General features: G+C 59.8%; 1 protein-coding gene across 1 annotated transcript in view; it reads right to left on the bottom strand.

Annotated features, from left to right (window-relative positions):
* Positions 1-3,543: 3,543 nt before the first annotated feature.
* The window catches only part of CASZ1 (castor zinc finger 1), a 30,259-nt gene continuing 14,179 nt past the window's right edge, over positions 3,544-19,623 (bottom strand). Inside the window, exons 9-18 of the mRNA XM_019639832.1 lie at positions 18,136-18,271; positions 17,832-17,895; positions 16,400-16,554; positions 16,138-16,260; positions 14,893-15,231; positions 13,136-13,334; positions 12,191-12,362; positions 10,146-10,297; positions 9,828-9,969; positions 3,544-7,008 (exon numbers count right to left, since the gene is read on the bottom strand). Of these exons, the coding sequence (XP_019495377.1) occupies positions 6,059-7,008; positions 9,828-9,969; positions 10,146-10,297; positions 12,191-12,362; positions 13,136-13,334; positions 14,893-15,231; positions 16,138-16,260; positions 16,400-16,554; positions 17,832-17,895; positions 18,136-18,271 (2,432 nt within the window). The 3' untranslated portion in view covers positions 3,544-6,058. The remainder of the gene's footprint in view (positions 7,009-9,827; positions 9,970-10,145; positions 10,298-12,190; positions 12,363-13,135; positions 13,335-14,892; positions 15,232-16,137; positions 16,261-16,399; positions 16,555-17,831; positions 17,896-18,135; positions 18,272-19,623) is intronic.

Here is a 19,623-nt window from a genome sequence, read left to right as displayed (position 1 = left end):
CAGCCCCGCCCATTCTGCCCCTCCCCCAGCTCTGCCCCAGAGCCCAAGGAGGAAGGAGACGTTTTTTTTGACGGGCCTGACAACCTGATCCTCAGGAGTTTACTTAATCCTTAGTGTTTCTTGGTCTGTTTGTTTAAAATTGTTTCTGCCAAAGAGCACCCAGAGAAGAGGGTGGGAGGCTCCACACACAGCAGGCGCAGAGGCGCCGGTGAGACCCTGCAACGGGGGTGACTTCATCCTCAGGTGAAAGGCTCACCTGGGGGTAGACCCGCGTCCTGGCTGACACCTCCCTGCCCCTGCGCCTCGTCGGCCTCTGCTCCTACCCCTGCTCAGGTGTTTCCCACCCGAGGATCGCCAGCTCCTTCCAGGGGCAGCGACTGGGCAGACACCTCCAGGGTGTGGTGCTGACGTGAGCGCCACCTTCACGCACGAGCTAGCACCCGCTGGCACCCAGGGTTCAAGTTGTGGGCCCTGCCATCTGTGGTCCCTTTGCCCCCGCCCCCCCACGCCCACCGCGCTCCAGCCCCCAGCCCTGGGCTCTCAGGCTCTCTGTAACAGAAGGAGTTAGAAAGCGCCAGCGCTGTGGGGTGCCTTTCACCTGAGTCAGGAACAAACCTTAATAGTTTACTTTCATCGAGCACTTAAAGTTCATGCTCTTCTAGAAGAAATCGGTTTTATTATCATTTCATGAGGAGAATGCCTGAAGCCTTGCCCTGCTCCCTGGCAAGTCCTAAGAGGCTCTTCTTTATAGTAACGCCGCATTTTAAATCCACCTCGGACACTCAGGTGCAAGCCCTCCGCATCGCCAACCCTGGGAGAGAATACTGAGGGCGTCGGCAGTGCCAGGATGCCTCAAAGATCCCAGTGCGGCCGCCGGCCTCGGGGGGCTCCGGGCAGGGCCGAGGGCCGGGGGGCGTTTGGTGGGAGAAAGCCTCCCGAGGCCAGGGGCCTCCCCCGAGTGGGGTGGGGTGGGGTGGGCACACAGGAGGAGAAGCAGATGGGTCAGGCTGCTCAGGGCGCCGCCTGCCTCCGCGAGCTGCTTGCTCTCTGGCCCATCCCAGGGTGGGGGGGGGGGCCTGCCCCTCCCAGCCAGGGTGGCAAGGTCCCCAGGACTCCAGCCCATCTGAGGGGTCCTGCCGCCTGTCCCGCTCCCTGGAGGCCTGACCCAGGCCTTGGGGCAGCAACACTTCATTCACCAGCCCCTGTGCCCTGACCTTGGGGCCAGGCTACCTGTAGGGCCAGGGCCACCTCATGGAGGAGGACGGACCCGCTGCCTTGGCCCAGGTTGGCTGAGCGCGCTGGCCATGTGGCTCCAGGAGGGGCTGCTCTGTGGCCGGGGGTCCCGTTGGGCCGGGGCAAGGCTGCTTCGGAGTGCTGAGGCCTGGCTCCCATGGATGACTCAGCTGCTGGGAGCACCCAGCCCGGCCGGGTCTGTGGGAGGTGGGCCGGCCCCGGCGCTCAGCTTGAGCCTGTGCAGCTGGTTCTGGCTCTTTCTACGAGGTTACGGAAGTCTTGAATTTGCCTCAGTTTGGGTGTAGGAGCACCACACTACCGCAGCTAATTAAACCCCAGAATGAAAACATGTTTTACTGCTTTTCCTACTGAGTCCAACAAGCCACAGGGAGTGTTGTGGGGCCTGTGCCCCTGGGGTGGGGCGCCACTGCCTCTGCAGGCCCCTGCCTCCTGGAGTGGGGGTGACGGTCTCAGTGCATACGAGCTCCTGGTGGATGTGGGGGGCACTTCGCATGTGGGGCAGTGCGTGGAACCCAGGACAGTGGGCTGGCCTCGTGCAGCATCCTGTGTCCCAGGCCCTTGTCCCCTTGAGGCTTCTCCGAGGGGTGCCTCAGGGCCAGTGCCCCTTCTCTGGGCTGGGCACAGAGCCCGCCCTCATAATCCTGAGCCCTGCGCCCTGGGCCCAGCCTTATCCTGAGTCTCACTTGGAAACTGGCCCTCCCTGCTCGTCCACCGTGTGTGGGTCTGCTGGGGTCCACCTGGGCCCAGAAGACCTTGGGGCAGCTAAGGAGGGGGCAGCTTGGGAGTTCTGCCCTGAATGTCCATCTGCTCACCCCTGCACTCCAGGGAGTCTGAGAGGCAGCTGAAGTTGGAGCCCCCTGGGAGCTGCCCCCCCCAAAGCCTCTGTGGGCCCTGCCCTGCTGCCCCCCACTGCAGCGCCCAGAGGGAGCCCTGTGGTCACAGCACCACCCACCTGGCTGAGGCCTGGGCTTGGCCCCCTGCCTCCTCTCAGGCCCCACGGGAAAGCTGCTTGCCCCACCAGGGCCTGTGAAGCTCCAATAATGGCTTTAATTTGTTGAACTTGTGTTTTATCCCATAAATTAGTCACTGTTTTATTTAACAGAATCGAGATATCCACAAACAATAGGCGAGTTCCAACTTGAACATTTTAATAAGACAGAAAAAAGTATATATTTTTGCGTCTGTTACAAACATATTTATGTAAATAGCCTGTGGGCTGTGTTCCAGGAGAAAAGAAGGGAAGGGCCCTCTGTGCTGGGCTGGGTGAGAAGGAGCTTTCGTGGTAAAAGTGACGTTGAGCAGGGAGAGGTGCAGACCCCGAGGGAGAGGTGCCCAGCCAGAGGAGGGGCCGTGGCACCCGGCTGGGCACTGTGGGACTTCGGGAAGTCCCAGGAAAGGGCTGTGCTCATGGCAGGGGTGCGACCTCCAGTGAGAAGCTCCTCAAAGTGGAGGAACTTGGTGGGCCCCACCTGTCCCCTCCCCAAGATCCTGGGACATCTGGCCACCTGGAAGGAGGTCAGCTCAGGGCAAGGCGGGCAAGATGGCGAAGGTGACGATAGGTTTAATGGGAAGCAGCTCATCACTGACAAGTGTCAGGGTCAATGAGGCGTGAGGCCTGCATGCTGGGCGAGGCTTGGTGGGAGTGCTGCCACCACCCACGCTTCTGGGGGTGCCACCAGGGCCAGCAGCTCAAGCCTGGGGCCAGTGGCTACAGACCCAGGAATTGGCCCCCTTTGGCTCTGCCCCCACGTGCTCCAGGCAGGAGCTGGGCCAGCATCCGGATTGGATCCGGGTACACGCCGTTCCCAGCCGGGCAGGTCTCTGCAGGAAGGAGGAAGGAGCCGAGGGAGGAGGCAGAGGGCTGACCCTGCCAAGTGCTCCTGCCCAGTAGCCCTGGCTCCTAGGGGAGGGGGCTGGCCAGGTGGGGGGCCCGGGGAGCCGGGGAGCCTTGGCTGGAGGTCGGAGGCTTCATGCCAATTGCCTCTGCCCCACAGGTGGCTCCTGAGTCCCATGTGGGGCCTTCAGGCAAGACTGGGGGAGGAGGCCGCCCTTTGGCCGGGCAAGCCCAAGCCCCCCACCATCTGTCCTCAGCCACCTGGGAGAACTTGGCCGGATCCCAGGGGCCACACAGGTCTTCTCCCTTCCCTGCAAGGGTCGAAGGGTCACCGACTCCCTCCTGCCCTCCCCTCCCTGCCCTGGCACATGGAACCTGGCCGTGGTTATGGGTCACCGCCAGCTGCTTGGGGCTGATTTTAAAAATAAAAGATAACTTGATAGATTTTTTTCCAGTTTTTATTGAGTGAAAATGTCAAACCTTGCATCAGTCATGCAAAAAAAAATCAAATAAATAAAACACATATATTAAATTTCTAATAGCACTAAATTCAAGTGGAAAAATATTCAGTTCTTAATAACCAGGTGCCGAGGAGACCAGATTCAAGTAATCAGAGCACACACGCTGTTCAGTTCGGTTCTCACGTTCTGCATTTGTCGTCTCAAAACCTCTCTATATATCTCTATATATCTATATATGTATATACATATAGATATATACACACATATGTGCATACATATTATTTTATATTTATATATATACACATACATAGTTATAAAACATTAAAAAGAGCATTGGTGGATCAAGCATTGTTTTCCCCACAGAAAGAAAATAAAACAAAAATTACACATTAAAATTCAAAATGAGCTAGCAATGGCTTATAGTCCTAGTGTGCAATATGAAGTTGCAAAAGGCTAGACTTCGCACTGTCGGCGTCTTCTTTTTTCTTTCTTTCTTTTTTTTTTGTTTTGTTTGATTTTGCTACATTGAAAAATGTTTGTTTTTGTTTTTTTCCTTTACAAAACTCCTTGCACAGACTCACCGGTTCTGTGGTTGGGCACAAAGTCTGGGCGAATGCTCAGCAGCAGCACGTGGTGCCCACAAAAGTTCAGGAGGCTCTGGTGGGGGCTGTTTTAGAAAACCATGTTTCCTGCTGAATCAGGTACACTCCATCTGACCACTCCTCCCGCCTTGCTCCCTCTCCAGTTCAGGTGGTCCTGGCTTTCTGGCTGTGGGCAGCCAAGAGGACAAAAAAAAAAAAAAAAGAGAAAAAGGAAACCACTGGCCCCCCAGCTGGGCAGGGCTCCCCTTGGAGACCTGTGGGAAGGAGGCTCTGGGTGACAGACCCTCCCCAGGCTGGGCCTTGCTCTCTCCCTGTGGAGTCTCAGGGTCCAACCGGAGACCCACTGGTGGCCTGAAGTGGAGAGAAGGAAACAGGCGGGGCCTTGGGCCGGCTGGCTGCCTGCCCTGGGTCCCTGTCACCCTCAGCGCCACTAGCCTGGCTTGTGCCTGTCAGGTGGGGCCCCTCTTCTCCGGGCTTGGTGACCTCATCATCTCCAGGAAGGGGGGATGTTTAGAAAAGGGAGCCAAATCTGGGTGGGTTGCACCAGCAAAGAAGCATCCCCAACAAAATAATAAAACAAACTGGGGGGTGGGAAAAGCCCTATAAAGCCACACGCATAACCAATGAGAAAAACTCAAATGTTAAATTAACTACAAACTTGTATCAACAATAATAGTCCTTTTCTCTTGTCTCTACAAAATTCAAGTTAAAAGTTGGAATCACACAGCTTCCCCATCAGTGCTAGTGTAAAGACAGCGGCCTCAGACTGGTGAGGCCTCTACAATAAACGCTAACCAGAACCCCACGTGAGCAACTGCGCCCGGGTCTCCAACCTCAGGGCTGGTCCGGAGGCGGGTCTGCGCTCTTACGGCCCGCCCGCTTTTTTTTTTCTTTTTGTTCTGTGTAGAATAATAACCTTGACAGGAAAAATACTGTACAACTTTCTCGCATTTTTTCCATGTTGATTAAAGCCCCAAACAGCGGCCTCCTTCCTGTTCCCAGCACCTGGGTGGCTGAGACCCTCGCGGAGCCCAGCGCTCCAGCGCGGGCTGCTCTTCGTTTGTGAAGGAACGCAGCCTCCTGTCACCGGGCCAGGCTGGCGCCTGGCAGTCACCAAGCAGGCCCAGGGGCGCCCCTTCCGGGCCCCAGCCCTCGGGAGCAGATACCAGGCCCAGGCCCTGCAGCGGGGGCGAAGTGACCGCGGAGCTCCCGGCTCTGCTAATTCCATGAGGTTTCCTCCGCGGTCCCTGTAGTGTCACCCGTGCGGACGCCGTCTGCCCCGCCCTCCCCCAGGGCCGGGAGGGAGGGCCTTAGCTGCGCGAGTGCGAGGCCAGGCCAGATGCCGCAGGTGCCGGCCCGCCCCTGGTGGTTAGGGGTGGGGGTCGCAGAGACCCCCCCGCGCCTGTCCCCGTCCTGAGCAATGAAGAATCCCACCGGCGCGGGCGTGGGTCCCGGGGTCCGGCCGCGGGGAGGGGCACTTGCGGCAGCTGCCCGGGGGCTGAGCCCGCTTCGCCCTCGGGGACCCCGGCTCCCCGCTCCCACCCCGGACAAGAGCACCTTCTATTTCCCTGAAGATCCCGAACTGCAGCTAGAAAGGGGCGCTCGGCAGGCAGCCTGTCCTTCCAGCCGCGGAGCTGCGCGGGCGGCGGGCGCGGGGGCGGCCCGGAGCACCAGAGGGGGCCCCGCCTCTGCCCTGAGACGGACTCGGGGTCCGGAAGCACCGGCGGGGTGGCGGGGGGCCCGAGCCCGGAGCGCCTCCCGACGCCGCAACCACCGCGAACATCTAGCTCTGTACAGAGGGAAGCTTGACGTATAAATACCATGTCTTACAAAATTAATAATAACAATAATAAAACACAGGGGCGAGCCCCCGGGGCGCGCGGCCGGCCCCCCACCCTGCCCCGCAGCTAGGGCGACGCGGCCGAGGGCGCAGCGGATGCGGTGGCGCCGAGGGCCGCCAGCTCCGGGCTCCGCGACCCCGGCCCCTGCTCGGGCAGCGACTCCTCCGAGTCGGTGCGCAGGTCCTCGTCGTCGTCGTCGTCGTCGTCCTCGTCGTCGTCGTCGTCCTCGTCGTCGTCGTCGTCGTCCTCGTCCGCCTCCTCCTCGTTCAGCTCCAGCTCCTCCTCCTCGTCCTCCTGCGACGACTCGCCGGCCGCGGGGCCAGGGGCGGGCGCGGCGGGGCCGTCGCCGGGCGCGGGGCCCTCGGCGCCGGGCTCGCCGCGCTCCTGCTTCTCGTGCTTGCGCTTGTGCGAGTCCATCTGGGACATGCCCACGACCGTGTGGCGGCAGCCCGGGTAGGTGCAGTGGAAGTGCGAGCACTTGAGCTTGTACTTGCAGTCGGGCACGGCGCAGTCGGCGCTCGAGCTGAACTGGCAGAAGCCGGCCGCGCTGATCACGTCCTGCTTGCCGTGGTGCTTGCGGTGCGCCGTGACCTTGGTGCTGTCTGTGCAGCGGAAGCGGCAGCGGAGGCAGTGGAAGTGCGTGCTGGTGCCCGAGAAGGGGCAGTCGGCGAAGTGGCAGCTGAGCGAGGCCTTGAAGCGCTTGAAGTCGTCCAGCACGAGGTTGTCCACGCGGTCGTGGTGCTGTGCGTGCTTGTACATGTGCGTGCGCCCGCAGAACTTGTAGCCGCAGTTCTCGCGCGTGCAGTGGTAGTGGGTGACCTTGAGCGAGAACTGGCAGGCCGCGTCCTTGCAGTCCTCGTAGAGGTCGAAGCGCCGGAAGCCCTCCAGCATCATGCCTTCGTCCAGCATCTTGCGCGAGGACGCGGTCTTGCGCCGCTTCCCAAACGGCGACATGTCCTCAATGATCCAGAAACGCTTTTTGGCCCCCGAGGCTGTCGGCATGGAGATGGTGTTCCCTGGGGAGGGACAGGGGAGGTCAGTGCCCCTGTGTGCACCGCTCCCAGGATCCCACCCACCAGGGTCCCCGAATCTGGCATGGTGGCCCTATAAAAAGATAAAAAAACTCCTTATCTTCCTTTGGCTCTGGGGGCCTCTCCCACTACCTGGTCCCCCAGAATAGTGGGGGAACCCCAGGCTTCCCCTTGCGTCACCCATGTCTGCAGGGTGACCGCACATGCGTCTGCCTGCCCTGGGTGGCAGGTGGCAGAGGGAACAGCTCCGGGGCATGTGGTGGCTGCTTCCCGGCCAGTTTGGGTGGGAAGTGAGGACGCATCTCGGCGCTAACTGAAGCCGAAGGGGGAGTCCAGGTTGGCAGCGCGTAATTACCACGGTGGACAGGGGCCAGGACGCCATCACACACCCGCCTCTAGTGAGGGACAGGCCCACTCCTTCTGCCCGCTAACCAGTCCCCACCACCGCCTGTCTGCATGTGGGACCAGCCTGCCCTGCAAGATGCGGTGCCAACCGCCCTGGGGCTGTGTGGGGCTGTAACTCCCTGCCCTGAGATACACCGTCTTCTTGGTACCAGAAGGTTCTTTAAGGTCTTGTTGGGGTTTTCTGCGCCCATGAGCAGGGAGAGGGAAGCTCTGCTGAGGGGCTGGGACTGGAGCAGGGGCTCAGGTAGTGGATAGGTGCCCATCTGTGCCCACCGCCCTCCCCGGCCTCGACTGCTGCCCTGGACTCAGGATGCCCCATTGTCAGGGCTGCATGATCAACTGTGTGGCTGTGCTTCTGTCAGCCCCTTCCTGGGAGGCAGAGCAGCCCCTCCAGCTGCAGGGTGAGGGGAGACCAGCCCCTGGGGCTGTACAGTCAGCGAGGTGGCAGGCAGTGGTCCTGGCACTCCCTGCCCCAGGCCCCACAAACAACAGAGAAGCCCCAGGTCTAGCCCTACCCAGCGCCAGGCAGGTGGGGGGCATCCTGCAGCTCTTCCCACATGGCTGACCAGCTCGGCCTCCCAGAACCTGCCTAGGGCGCTGGCCTCCACCGCACCAACCTGCTGCAGTGTCCACTTGGGGAACAGACTCAGTTACCCATCCTTAGCAGGTGAAGAGACGAGAGAGGGTCTGGGGCCTGGAGATCTAGAGGAGTGGCTGCTTCGGGTCAGGTCACAGGGCTCGGTCTGGTTATGCCAGCGAGAGCTTTTCATGGGCTGAGTTCCACAAGGGGGGACCCCCTGCCCTGCTCTCTGCCAAACCCCGGGGACTGGGCACAGTGCCTGGCACTCAGGCAGAATGAATGGAGGGAGAGGGATAGCCCGGTGACAAGTACACCATGGGGGTGGGGAGGGCAGGTCCCATCTCTGCGGGGCAGCGTGTATGTGGTGGGCTGGGAGGCACATCTGCCATTGCGCACTTCGTGGGGCCTGGGCCACAGTCTCCCTCTTCCTGCTTGGCTCCCGGGGTGGGGGCTCAGGCTGGTGTCAGGACCCTCGGAACCCAGGCAGGTCCCAGGCGCCAGCAGCCTTCCCCAGAACACCTATCTGCCCCTCCCTGGTGTCGGGTCCCAGGTGAACTCCGCAGAAGGCTCTGCAGCCAGGCTCTGTCTGGCTGCCGGAATCTGACGGTGGGGCAGGCACAGCCATCTTGGGGCTCTGGCCAACTGCTGAGATGGGGCGAACCCCAGGGAACCCCGGCGGCGACATTCTGGCCTGCTCAATGCTGAGCAGGGGCCGAGAGGGGCAGACTCTGGGACAGAGACCAGGCTCTCCAGTCTTAAGGGTGCTAGGCTGTGCGGGCTGCAGAGCGGCCCTGTCCTTGGCCCGGAAGGCCACAGAACAGCGTCCGGTCCTGCACCACAGCCTTGAGGTTCAGCTGGGATGGCAGACACTGGTGAGAAGGCACGTGTGAGTTACCTGCAGCGTCCTGAACTAGGGGGACGTCACTTTTTACTGGAGTTGGAGTGGCAGTGACGGGCGGGAAGCTGGGTGGGCTGCTGATGGGGCGGGCCAGGCCCCGGGCGGCTCCGAGAGTGGCACTGAGCAGAGAGTATGAGAGACAGGGCGGAGAAAAGAGGCATGGCAGGGAGGGGAGGGGCGCCCGGAGCACAGCCGGTGAGAAGGATGGGGTCAGTGGGGGCTGCGGAGCCACGCGGGCAGCCTCGTCACCAGCAGCAGCGGCGGGAGGAGGAGGAGGAGGAGGAGGAGCCGGGCAGCCTGGAGAGGGTGGAGAAAAGCAGAAAACAAAACAAAAAGAAGAAACCAACAAAGAAGAACCAAAATGAGAAACCCAATGGCAGAAGCAAGTATGATATGAAAATATGTGGACAGATGAGGAGCAGAGAAGTGCCACAAAGAAGAGCGGGGACAGAGAGGGGAGGGAGGCAGTGCGTGGAGCGGGCGCGGCTCGGCCAGGGCCTGCCATGGAGCCCAGCCTGGGTGGCGCCCTGCCCTGGGGCCCAAGGACCACGCTGGGGATGGTGGCGGGAGCGCCAGAACGGGTGCCAGGGTTGGGTGGGGGCCCCTCTGGCTGGGGCTGTGCTGCTTTATTCTATAACTCCCAGGGAGGACACGCCTGGGTCCTGTCCCAGAAGCTGAAACCGAGGGCAGAGTGCTGGGGAGGTGGGCAGGATGGCAGGAGGCGGCCTGCATCCCAGACCAGGTCGCTCTGCCGCACGCTGGCCTGTCTCCCTTTGAGGCCACTTGGCCGTGAACCTGTGCCAAGAGGGACTCAGCAGTGCTGGGCCTTGGGAGCAGGGCCCTGGCCCAGGCTGGAAGGTCCCAGGCCCCCGCCGCCCCTTCCTGGCCCGCCGCTCCCCCCGGCCCCCTGCCGCAGCTCACCTGCCGCGGTGCTCTCATTGCCCACAGGGGTGCTAGAGCAGCTCCGGTCCATGGTGGACGACTCCGAGGACACGGCTCCCGGGCTGCAGCCGGTGTAATCCATGTACTCGTCTGTCTCCGTGTCCATCAGGCTCGGGGGGCCCTGAAAAGAAGCGGGGAGCCCTGAGGAAGCTGGGCTGGGAGCCGTGCTGCCCACAGAGGGCAGGCTATCGCTTCGGGCGGCAGGGCCCACCACCTGGAAACAAGCGTGCGACAAGGGCGACGCCGTTTCGCCACCCTGGGTGGGGAGGGGGCGGCCTGTACCGGCCGGGCTCTCACCTGGGACGGGGGCACACGGTCGAAGTTCTTTCCCAGCATCCTCCGCATGTGCTTCCGGGCATGGGAGGTCATCTGGTGCTTGAGGAGGAAGGAGAACTGGCAGCCTTCCCGGATGCAGTGGAAGTGGCTGTTCACCTGGTTGTATTTGCAGCCTGTGGACACAGCCCGCCTGGCCGTGAGCCTCCCCCAGCTGGCCAAAGCTCAGGGTACCTACTGTGTGTCGGGCACTGTTCTGGGCACAGGAAAGTGTGGCCAACAAGGCAGATGGCAACCGGGGAAAGGGCTGTTCTCCCTTGGTGGCATTCCTATGGGGAGGGCTTGTACCCCACCCCAGTCCACCCCCAGGAAGTCGTAGGCCACCTGGCTGCCCAAAGCCTAGGTCTCCCCTCCGGCCTAGCAGAGGCATGTGACAATGGCAGGCTGCCCCCATCCCCTGCCTCGAACACTGGGAGGTCCACAGGATGCAGGGCAAGGGACCCTAATGGCCTGTCCAGTAGGTTAGCCAACTCCCAGCAAGCCACCTGTGCCCACATCTCCTCGGGAGAGCCTGGTGCTGCCAGCCCCCAGACCTTGTTTAGATGGCTGCAGGCTGGCTGGCCTTCTGCCCTACCCCCTCCCACCTCTGCTTTGCTCTGGGCTCAGAACAAACAGAACAGGAGGGATTGAAACAGTATCAGCAAAGGGCAGGTGAAGGCCTGTCTGTTGCCATGGCACCTGAGCTGGCGAGGTGTCCTATATCATCCCCCAGCTTTGTTTGGCTCCAGCTACCACCCAAAACACCCAAAGTTGAGTAAATAACAGCAACTGCAGAATACCCTGACACCTGTAAACTGAGCCCAGGAACAGCATAGGCCACCGAGTGTTGACATCTGTTGCCATGGTAATCAACCCTCTCCCAGGGCACGAATTCTTTTTGAATTAATTCTTGAAGGAAAGGTTTGTTTCCTTTCTCTCCTGGCAGTTGATTTTGAGTATCTCACCCTTCCCATATGGAAGGGCCAGTCTGCAGCAGGCAGTGGCCCCACCTCTGCTCCCCCAAGACCCTGCTGCCATGACCACCCAAGTCACAACAGCGCTGGCCTACAGCACAGGCGTCTCTGCCCAGCCTGCCTGGCTCCCCGCTGCCCTCCGGTCTCCGGCCCCTTCTTGGGCAGATTCCTGCCCCGTATCTACCCGCCTGTGCACATGAGGCTCCATTCTGAGGCAGCCTGCTGGTCCTGGAGCCCCCTCCCCACAGGCATCCCTAGGGCAAGCTCGGGGAGGCTCTTTTTCGGGGCTGGGATGGGGACAGCGTCCCTGCTGGGAGCCCAGAGTTAATTTGAGGCATCTGTCGCCAAGCTTGGGGCCATTGTGGCCTCCTCATCCCAGCCCAATGGCCACCTCCTTCTCACCCCTTCTCACCCCAAGATCACCCCAAGTCACAGATGCTCTGGGCTGAGTCCACAGTGTACCTGCTTGTCCCACCAGGTCCCCAGCACTGAGCACAGTGCTAGCCATAGCAGATGCCAAAAAACCTTAACTCTACCGCCACCGCCCCCCACAACCTCCTGCAATAGCATGGAGCCCAGCACATGGCTGTTCCTTAATAAATGTCTGCTGAATGAATGAATGAACAAATAAACAAACCACAGTCAATGGGGATAAAACCCTGTGGTTAAAGCCATGGAAAGAGATCCCAGGTCAGGGAATCTCAGGAGCTCCTAACACTTATGGAAAGCCCGCTTGAAAAGCAAAGGAAAGAGCCGAGTCTAAGCCTGGACACCCCACTGAGACCCAGGCATTCCCGCCGGGGTGGGCGCAGTGCTCCAAGTCACCCACACTCCTTCACCCACACTCCTTGGGCTCTTGGGTTTTGTCTGTTTTCCCAATTTGACAATGCCTGGCCTGTGATGTCTGTGACATTTTTGACAAAACGTGGAGCCTGGTGTGTGGGGTCAGGAGGTAGGTGCCAGGAGAGGTGATCCAGGCCACCAGGGCCTCAGGGGCCAGAGCCACAGCCCTGCCACCTGCCCCAAGTCCCTGTCCCCGGCACTGGCCTTCAGTACCTAGCCGGCCGCACTCCTCACGCTTCGTGAAGTACTTGAACCCATTGGCTGCCCGCCGCTCGGCTTTCTCGTGCTTCTTTATGTGCCACGGCAGCTTGGTGGTGATGTTGGTCACAAAGTAGCAGCCGGTCCGGAGACAGTGGTAGTGCCCGCGCATCCGGAACTCGCAGTGCTGCCGGGAGGAACAGGAGGGTCAGGAAGAGACAGGTGGCTTTTGTGAGCTCCCACCTACCCCGGGCCTCTGGGCTGTGGTAGGCCCCTTGCATATATGTTCTTCCATGCTCAGAATCAGAAAACACAATTAGGTAAAGACCTTTCACATGTTAAAAGGCGGTATTTCCCTTTTGTCATCTGACCGAAAGATCTTATCTGGAATTGTTGCCATCTCTGTCTAGTCCCACACCCACAGCAGACATCACTAAGCCATCCTGGCACTCTTCTCTGTATGCCGAAACCTACGCAGACATCACTAGTCTATCCCCACACTCTTCTCTGTACCTAGATCTAGGCTCAGACTCCTTCTCAAGGCACTCACCATAAAGGGGTTAGGTCTTTATGGTGAATCTGATCTACCCTTCCTGTCTGGGACATGGACAGTTCACTCTATCTGTCCAATGGGCCTATTTTAAAATCTAGGCCTCTCGGGAAAGAGACATAGCTAGTTCCAGGAGGCAGAATGATGCCAAGGGCACAGTGGCTGCCCAGCATATAGTCACCACTGAGGGTTAAGATGAAATGACAGACTTCACCAACCAAACACCAGTCTGAATCTCTGCCCAGGGGCCTTCAGGGCCCAGGGGCAGACACTGTCCTTTCCAGAGTCCGGAGGAGGCCAATCCGAAAAGGGTGTGAGAAACGGAGTTTCTGCCAGGAGGAGCTGGTCCTAGGTCCTGTACCTCCCTGCCCTTTGCGCCTCCCTGCCCCCACCCCTGCCCCCGCACTGACCTGGTTGGGACAGAGACACTGCAGGGAGTAGTAAGCAAACTGGTCTCGCACGTTCACCAGGTTGTTGTTGGGGTTGATGTGGTCCAGGCAGTGAGACTCGGCCTTGCCAGAGGTTTTGCAGACGTACTTGCAGTTCCCAAAGAGACAGTGGAAGTGGAACTTGTTGGCATACTTGCAGTCCGTCGCGAGGCAAGGATCGCTGGAATGAAACCACAGCCCAGAAGGTCATTGGCATTCCCGGTGCCCTCCCCGCCAATGTCCTGACATTTGCTCGTGTTGGGGTTGTGCTCCCCAGTCCCTGGGGGTGCAATCAAGAGGATTGGCGCCTGGGTTGCCCTCCTGCTCAACAGGATGATTCAGCCTAAGGAGACTACAGATCCCAGCATGCATTGCTGCCTTCTTTTTGGAGCTCTGCTGGTACATAAGGGATAACAGTATGCAGGCTGCCCAGAGCATTGCATGCTGGGACACGTAGTTTCCATGGCCACACCCCAGGATTATAGATAAGGATGGCTGTAATAACTTCTGGGATATGAAAATGAGGGATGGTGCTGCCAGCCCTGGCAGGATGCCAGGGAGAGCCTGGCTGGCATGGCACAGGCACCGCCCTGGATGTGGCTGACGGACAGGGTGCAGATGAGTGGGCAGGCCTACCAGGAAGCTTTGCTACCACGGGGCTTTGGCCAGTGGGAATGTGTCCCTTGTGTCAGGTCTTGCTGAGGCTCACAACTGCTGGGGCTCCCAGGGTCAGCTCGTGGCTTGGGGCACCCACCCACTCAGAGCACCTCACAAGCCAGCTGAGTGGCGGAGTAGGAGGGGAAGGGAGGAAGGCTGGGCTGAGCCCCCGTGGCTGGCTGGCCTGCCCTGTGAGTGGCAGCCCCTGCCCCAGAGCCCTGCTGCCCAGGCTGCCAGACAGGAATGGCGGATGCTGCGCCCCAGCCTTCTACCCTGGCTGGCAACACAGCTGCCCCCCCACATTGAACCCAGCGTGGGAACACTGACCAAGTCTGGGGAGCTAAGAGGGTTGCCACGCTGGGGAGGTGAATGGAGGAAGGGAAGCTGGGGAGGGATGGAGAGGAGTGTGGGTCCCCTGCCACACTGTGGGCCCGGGCCCAGCCCCAGGTGCTCAGAGAGGGAGGACAGCTGCCACTCAGGTGGTGTATGTTCACATCCAATTTATTACTTTTATTGAGAACAGGAAGCCGCACACATAAGGATACAGAGTCACCGTTCTCGCCGCAAGTAGCCACCACCATCCAGTGAGGAAGGTCCCTTCCACCCCTGAGAGCTCAGACCACTGTGCAGGTAGGTATGGGCCTGGCGAGGGGCCTCGTCCCCTCACACCCAACCCATGGCTTTGCTTGCCTTGTAGAGACTCAGCCATGGGTTGTGAGCTACAGAAGAGACCCACATGGAAACCTGGAGGGGGACGCAGCCTTTCTTGCCACACAAGGACCACCACTCCCAGCCCACCTGGGTCGATCCTTGCAGCATCACCACTGGCCCTCTGGAACAGTGGGCCACTGCCACCATCATCTCCCCCCACCCTGGCCGCCTGCTCCAGGAACAGGCAGTGAGGTCACAGCAGCAGCATCTTTGGCTAGAAGGACATCGCCTGATGACCGTGTCCCAGAGAGGCTGACGACAGCCAGGGCTAACTGCAGCCTGAGGAGCAGGGCCTCCGCAGCTGCCCTCGCTAGCACCTACTCCCGAGACACGCGGGGGACACGGGACACCCGGCTCATCGAGGGACTCACTTCTCCTGGAACTGGAGGAATCCGGGTTTGACCTGGGGCTTGGCGTTTTCTAGAGAAGTCGTTGCCAAGGGTGAAGTGGGCAGGTGAGGCACTGACGCTGGAATCTGAGGCATCTGGGGTATGGTGGAAGCCAGCTGCTTCCAGGCGAGCAGGGTAGGGGTGGAGGGCACAGCGGCTGGGCTGGGAGTGGGCCCCTCCAGAGAGGAAGCCGTGGCTGTGGTGACAGGAGGCGCAGGAGGGGATGAGGGGGCCAAGGAAGGTTTGGTCTCAGCGGCTGAGGCTGGGAAGGAAGCCTCTGTGTTTCCTTTTGCTGCCCCTCCCTCCGTCCGGAAGTGGAAGCTGCAAGAGGCAGAAGAGGGTGTCTCAGGTGGGGCTCGCAAGGGCTCTGGGCAGGTCCGCCCTTCCCTGCTGGGCACTCCTGACGGTGGTGGGCCCTGTCTGCCTGCCTCAGAAGCCTAGGGGCCCGGCGTCCCCATGTTGTCCCCAGTGTTAGTCATGACCCCACCAGCAGGGAAGGACTAAGAGCAAATTGTGCCCCCCAGTTCTGCGTGTGGACCCCTGGCTCAGCCCTAACTGCACCTCTCTATGTGTGACCCTTCTGATGTGTCTGTCCCTAGCTCCTTCCTACGCAGAAGGGGCTGGGGACATGAAGCCTTTCAGAACCTGCTCTGAAATGTAAAGGTGGGCCTCAGTATTCGGTGCTTTTGCAGACTTGCAGTGAGAGGAACCTGATCCCGGGCTTAGGGAGCAGTGAAGATCTGACTGGAATGTTTGCAAGTTCTGGGTTCAATTAGAATAGGCGGCTGGGCTTGCCACTGTTCAGCTCAATGGGTTTTACAAACTAATTCCATTGTTTTTAGGTCAAAGAAAATCTACAAGTGCAATATTTTGGCTAGGAAAGGCCTTCATTCACTGAGGGTCCCTGCCTGGGTCAGAGTTCGGTCTCTTCAGCCGGCTCTGCAGGGAGCATCTGTGGTAGGAGTGATGGCTGCACTGGGCCTGGGTGAGCTCAGAAGACCCGGCTGGGGGCTGAGCAGTTGGAATGACGGGAAGCCTGCCTTTTTTTCGGGCAGCACCTTCTAAGAAGACGCCAACTCAGCTTCTGAGGCCTAGTAGGAATGGCACACGGTCTTGCATGGAAGGCTGTGAGGGGCCTGTGCAGCGTCCAGCCCCACTCAGCCTAGAGCCAGGCTGGAATAAATGGGGCTGGGTTTCAATGGGCCCCCTCTAGGGACCCCAACTCACTTGGCATGCTTGATGGCCCCGTCCAGGGTGCTGAAAAGAGCGCCACACTCTTCCACCACGCAGTGGAAGTGGGCCTTGTGAAGGAAGTCACACTGAGCATCGCAGAAGTCCTTGGTACCAAACCTGACCAGAGGAACCGGCTGGTTAGAGGAGACCCTGGGGATCTGGCAAGCCCGGGCTGTGTGGCGGGGCTGGGCGCTGGCCACCAGGTCAGGCGGGCACGGCCACTCCCTCCCCTTTGATCTCCCAGCAAGCCCCTCACCTGCGAAGGTACACCTTCCAGGGCTCTGACAGTTTCTCCTGAGCCAGTGCCTTCACGGCCTTGCCCAGGAAGGGAGAGGACTCCATGGCGGGGCTCCCCTCTGCTTCCGTCTTGATGTTCAACAGGCTGCCGAGGTTGGGGTTGCCCTGAGACATCTGTGAGGAGGACAGGGGCCGTGCTTGGGCTGGGGGACCTCAGGACACCTGCCTGGCTGCCCTGGGAGCGCAGCAGATCTGGGCCACTCGGGCCTCTCACAGCCGACCAGAGCATGGCAGTGCTGGCAGCAGCGAGGGAAGGAGGCCTGGCCTCCCTCAGCTCTGACTGTAGAAGCGCCCTCTCTGAATGGACGCAGCCCCGGGCTTGGCCCCGTGGAGATGCCAGGCCTCCTGCACACAAACCCCGTGCTGCTAGGAGCCATCACTCAAGCGGAGGCCGAGACTGGGGGCGCACACTCCAGCCCAGCTTGCCCCAGACTTCTCGGCTCCCTGGTTATTTTCCTGCCAGGTTTTCAAAAGAAGTGCAGGAGGAGGAGGGATGGGGGGAACCCCTATGAATTCCTTGAGAACAAGAGAAAGCGCACAAAGGGAGAGCAGGGCGGGCGGCTCATGGGGTGAGATCAAGACAGCTGGATGCTGCTGGGCCAGGAGGGGGAGCAGGGAGGGGAAGCCGTGTAAAGGCAGGAAGGAAGGACAGGGGTGCAGGGGGCAGTGACCCAAGAAGGGAAAATGAGCATGAGAGTAAGCAGGCCTGGGAGGGAAGACGGGCAGGGGGTGCGCCGGGCAGAGGGCAGGGGGAGGCTGCTTCCCCGCCGAGGGCCCAGCCAGGCCCCCCACCCCGTGAGGTCCGGCCCAGGCCCAGCTTCCTCCTCAACAGTCACTTGTGTACCGTAACCAAATTAATCTTGCTGTAGTCAAATTTATCATGTGAAGGGGGAAAATATATTTGAGATGATGTATAATTTACAAAGACCCTGCATTATTTAAAATAAATATTCTGGAGCGACCTCTGTGGACGGCGTCCGAGACCATTACTCAACCCGAAAAGTGGAAATTGATGCTTTGCTCCCACTTGGGTGCCCCCTCCCCCACCCCTTTTTAAACAAACAAAAAGATACATAAAATAAATAAATAAATAAAATAAATAAGCGCAAAAGAAGTTAGAGGGCTCTGGAAAAGCTTTCGGAGCCCTCCATCTGAAGGGAAAAAAAGGGTGTCAGAGGCTGGAATATATTTCTTCAGCCAGTTCATTAAATTAATTTGTAAGCAGTGGCTCTGAAATTATATCCGATGAAAAATGGCCTCAAAATTTAAATGGTACAAACTCATCTTATTAGAGGCAAAACATTAAAAAACAAACACATCCCCCCACCCCCCAGCACAGCTTTAATTTCTCTGGGTGGGGGAATGGGAGGCGTGTGATGGATGGTTCTTACCTTATTCATAAGCGAGGATAAAAGAGATGAATTTGCCGGGACTGCGTGGCCATTTGATTCATTACTGGAACATACAAACCAAGGGGCTTTAGCTCAGACGTGTACGTGGGACTGAGCCCAGAGCATCACCCCTCCCCGTCCGGCCCTGGGGCTCCAGCCCGCCTGCTACATCTGCCTGGGCAGAGGGATGACCCCTTGCCAGGAGGGCTTGGCCTCTGACCCCTGTTGGCGGCTGGTTCTGAGGGTGCTGTACCCAGAGCGTCCTGCAGGGGAGCAGAGCTGGGAGGCCGCGGCCTCGCCTCACCTGGGCTCCTTCACAGTCAGGTCTAAACTGCGGTCCTGGGAGGCCTCCTGGGCACTTGGGGCGCCAGCATTCTCACCGGGCTCCTGCTTCACCGGGGCCAGGGGAAACCTAGTGGGGGTGGCCTGCTGCCCATTTCCTACAGGGGAGGGGAGGGAAGACGGTGTTAGAGCGGCCACGGGCTTCATATGGGCACAAACCGGGACCCCCAGAAGGGAGGGCAGCGGTCCGGGTGGGCTGGGGCCCCTGGGGAGTCCTGGCTGCTGGTCAGCGATTCTCCCCACTGACATGATTGCTTGTGACGCTTACCCCTGTGTGGCAATTCTTCAAGTGATAATTATTGCAAAATTATGTCAAAGTTGTCCAGGCTCAGGGCCTCCTGGAGGAGAAGGGCGGGGGGCTGGGCCGGGGGTGGGGGCCCTTCATTTTCTCCACCGACTGTCACAGTCAATTTGTGGGGCTGCCGCTTAGGCTTTTATTAAAGACTCTGTTAACGCTGAGGGAAAGTGGCAGATCTAGACTGGGAGCTGTGCCCCCTCCGCGGGTCCCCATCCCACTGTTGCCGGGGCGACAGCCCTGCCTTCCACTGAGCATGCCTAGGAGGGGCATCTGCTGGGTCAGGACTATGGAAGCTGACAGCCAATCAGGGTGGTTCAAACTATGTGACCCCACCCGTCAAGCTGTCCAGGGCAGGGATATGAGGCCCACCCTGGCCGGGCCAGGTGGGAGCTGTCGGGGTGTGGGCGTGGGGAAAAAGGCTGGAGTGGGGTGGGCAGAGGATTCAGGCCAAGCAGAGTTGGGGCAGAAGTTGCTGACAGGAACATGTCCACCGAGCCTTTCTCCACAATCCCCAAGTGACTGAAATATTAATCTGCCCCCAGGCGCTGCAGCTGACAGAGAGCTGCTTCACAGAGAGCAAGTGGCATTTTATTAAAAAATAAAGGAAAACGAGCCCCCTTCCTCTTTGCTTGACCTTTCTCTTGGGGGAAGGAGATTTTTCCAAATGAAAACAAAGTACTTGACAGTGTGGCCACTGAGCCCAGTGTAGTTCTGGGGGGCCCCGCCCCAGCTTGCAGTCACCTGGCCAGCGGGGTGTGGCCCCGTCCCCCCCAGGAATAGAAGGTGGTCACTCCAAGCTGCCAGCTGACAGGAGCGTCCCATTTGGGACATGATAGTTTTCAGAGCTCAGAGTGTCCACATTCCAGCAGCTCCCCGAAGTCACTTGCCCAAGGTCCCCAGAGAAACAAGGCCCAGCCCCCCTGCCAAGCACTGAGGCCCTCGGGAGGTCTGGGCCACAGGGACCCTCAATCTTGGCTGATCTCGAGACAGTCTCGCAGGGAAGCAGCCAGACTGCTGAGGTCCAAGTCTCAACTTCGCCACCTTCTAGCTAGGTGTCTGGGAACAGCCTATCCCCACACTGTCCCATCAGCTCCACAGGCGGGGCTTTTGTCTGTCTTCTTCCCTGCCACGTCCCCAGCACCGGCTCAGGGC

Source organism: Hipposideros armiger, unplaced genomic scaffold, assembly GCF_001890085.2.
Source record: "Hipposideros armiger isolate ML-2016 unplaced genomic scaffold, ASM189008v1 scaffold_46, whole genome shotgun sequence".
Lineage (NCBI taxonomy): Eukaryota > Metazoa > Chordata > Mammalia > Chiroptera > Hipposideridae > Hipposideros > Hipposideros armiger.
This window is presented reverse-complemented; position numbering and strand designations above follow the sequence as displayed.